The 2103-nt window shown below is 37.6% G+C and overlaps 1 protein-coding gene across 1 annotated transcript in view; it reads right to left on the reverse strand.

Moving 5' to 3' along the window:
• Positions 1-2097, reverse strand: part of UBA5 (ubiquitin-like modifier activating enzyme 5) — an 8486-nt gene extending 6389 nt beyond the window's left edge. The window contains exons 1-3 of the mRNA XM_009331248.1: positions 2053-2097; positions 1152-1197; positions 970-1059 (exon numbers count right to left, since the gene is read on the reverse strand). Coding sequence (XP_009329523.1) covers positions 970-1059; positions 1152-1197; positions 2053-2087 — 171 coding nt within the window. The 5' untranslated portion in view covers positions 2088-2097. The remainder of the gene's footprint in view (positions 1-969; positions 1060-1151; positions 1198-2052) is intronic.
• Positions 2098-2103: the final 6 nt, after the last annotated feature.

The following is a 2103-nucleotide window of genomic DNA, read 5'->3' on the forward strand; positions in this document are numbered from 1 at the left end:
AAACCACTCTTAATAAAAAGCAATCTGTTCATTTGATCTAAACTAAGAATATTCAACAGATTATCTACATGAACACTATCAACTGTTATCACATTCCTACTTGCTGTTATGGCATTAGCTAGAAATATGTAATTTCTTTCACCTGTCTTGGCATGTAGTTCTTCAAAAACAATTCACTTAAAATACCTACATAATACATGGACATGTTGGATCATTATAAATTCTGAATCAACTGTCCAATGTCCTTTTCTATGCCCAAGATGCTGGTCTTCAAGAAATGCTCCTTCAGAGGAAGGGGGAATAAACTTTGCAATAAAAAATTGCATCACCTCTGTATTAAGAAACTTCTTAAAGTTCCAAGAGTAAATGGTCAGGCTTTGCCTGGAAATACAAAAACATCTAAGCCATTCCCCAAATTCCTCCTTTAAAGAAAAATCCTGCTCCATTAACTCTGGAGGTTCTTGTTATCTATACACACATCAAATTATTTTAACTGCTGCTAAATTTTTAGCTCTAAGTCTGCCACATGATGAACTAATGTTTGTGATAAAAGATATGTTTGACATCTACGCCATTTCAATTTCGTGAATATCAGCTTGTTCTCACAACATAAGACTTAATCTTCTATGCGTGTAACCCCCTCCTTTTTCTTATTTTTGTTCTTCCTTTTGCAATAATCCAGTATGAAGGCTAGACAGATGGGCTCATACAAGAGCACGGAGAAGACAAGCATCCAAACAAGAATCATCCACATGATACAGGATTAAGCCCCAAGTAAAAGAATTTTACTAGCATAAGAAAAATACAGACTCTTCATTTGTGACGTTTATGCAAGTGCTGTTCCTGAGTGCTTTCTTCACAGTACTTTTTTATTTGGGCAAAATCAACTGAGTGAAATTGAATCCAACTCTTTATGAAGAAGACCGGTCCATCTACTATAAAGAAGTAGAAGAAGGAAACTCTCATTACCTTACCAATGCCACACCTTGTCAACATTTCAGCAGTCACACTGCCAACTCCACCTACACCTACTACTGCAACTGTGAAGGTACGGATTTTCTGCAGAAAGAAATAAAATACAGATCAGTATATCAAAAATGGTCCTCACAGGGAAAAAATGCAAGGCTGTTTTAATGCAGATAGAATCCTACCTCATAGTCTTTGACAATTCCCATTCTTTTTAACGCCATCAAGCGACTACAAAGAAAAACAGCAGCATTATACAGAAAATGCTCTCTTTCTAATAACAATTTTGCTTTTCAGATATTTAAAATCACTTTTGCTTTAAAAATAACCCCACCAAGCACCAAACTCAAGCCTGCTGTTTTCACTGCAGTTGTACTTGCCAGCTAGATACAGTCTAAATGAGATAGTAGATGCTTTCCTTTTAGCAACAGCAACAGAGTACTAACCCTGCAGAAACTCATGTACTTATTCAGTTGGTATGAATAACATCAATGAAATCAAGAGGACCCATAGCTGGTTTTGTAAATGAATCCCTGATTTACAGAATGAAAGCCTACACTTTTTTCCGGAACGAACCATATGGCAGCAGGCCAGTGAAGACTCTTCCACTGTTTTCTGATCAATTTGATTAGATTTACTCCAACATAACATTAAAAAATAAATAAATTAGAGAATATCAGGTTGTGAGGATAACTGGAAGAATTTTAAAGTAACATTTTATCCTGCTACTGCATTTTTTCATTGAAAGTAACAATGAAATTACAAATATCGATTTGTATTAAAGCAATTCATCCTGAAAAAAAATAATGCATCAGATTTCCAGAAGCGCTGAGCATTAGAAGGGGTCCCAGATGCTCAAGACCTCTCTAAACCAAACTCTAAAATAGGTAAGTTAGAGGAATGAGAGTAAGATCTCACATAATACCAACACCTGCCCCATTTATTAGAGACGTAGCTGAAAAACTCAGTTTCCTCTCTCTCCGTACTGTAGAGCAAGATAATACAAAGTAACCCCGAGGTACACCCCTGCCAACCCAGCCAAGTGGGAAATTTGAGAGCACCTCTCCCCTCGCCCCCCGGCCGCACCTGTAGGGGTTGGAGTCCGTCACCTCCGGGCTCATGCTCTCGATGCGGGCC

This window comes from Pygoscelis adeliae, unplaced genomic scaffold, assembly GCF_000699105.1.
Source record: "Pygoscelis adeliae isolate BGI_AS28 unplaced genomic scaffold, ASM69910v1 Scaffold99, whole genome shotgun sequence".
Lineage (NCBI taxonomy): Eukaryota > Metazoa > Chordata > Aves > Sphenisciformes > Spheniscidae > Pygoscelis > Pygoscelis adeliae.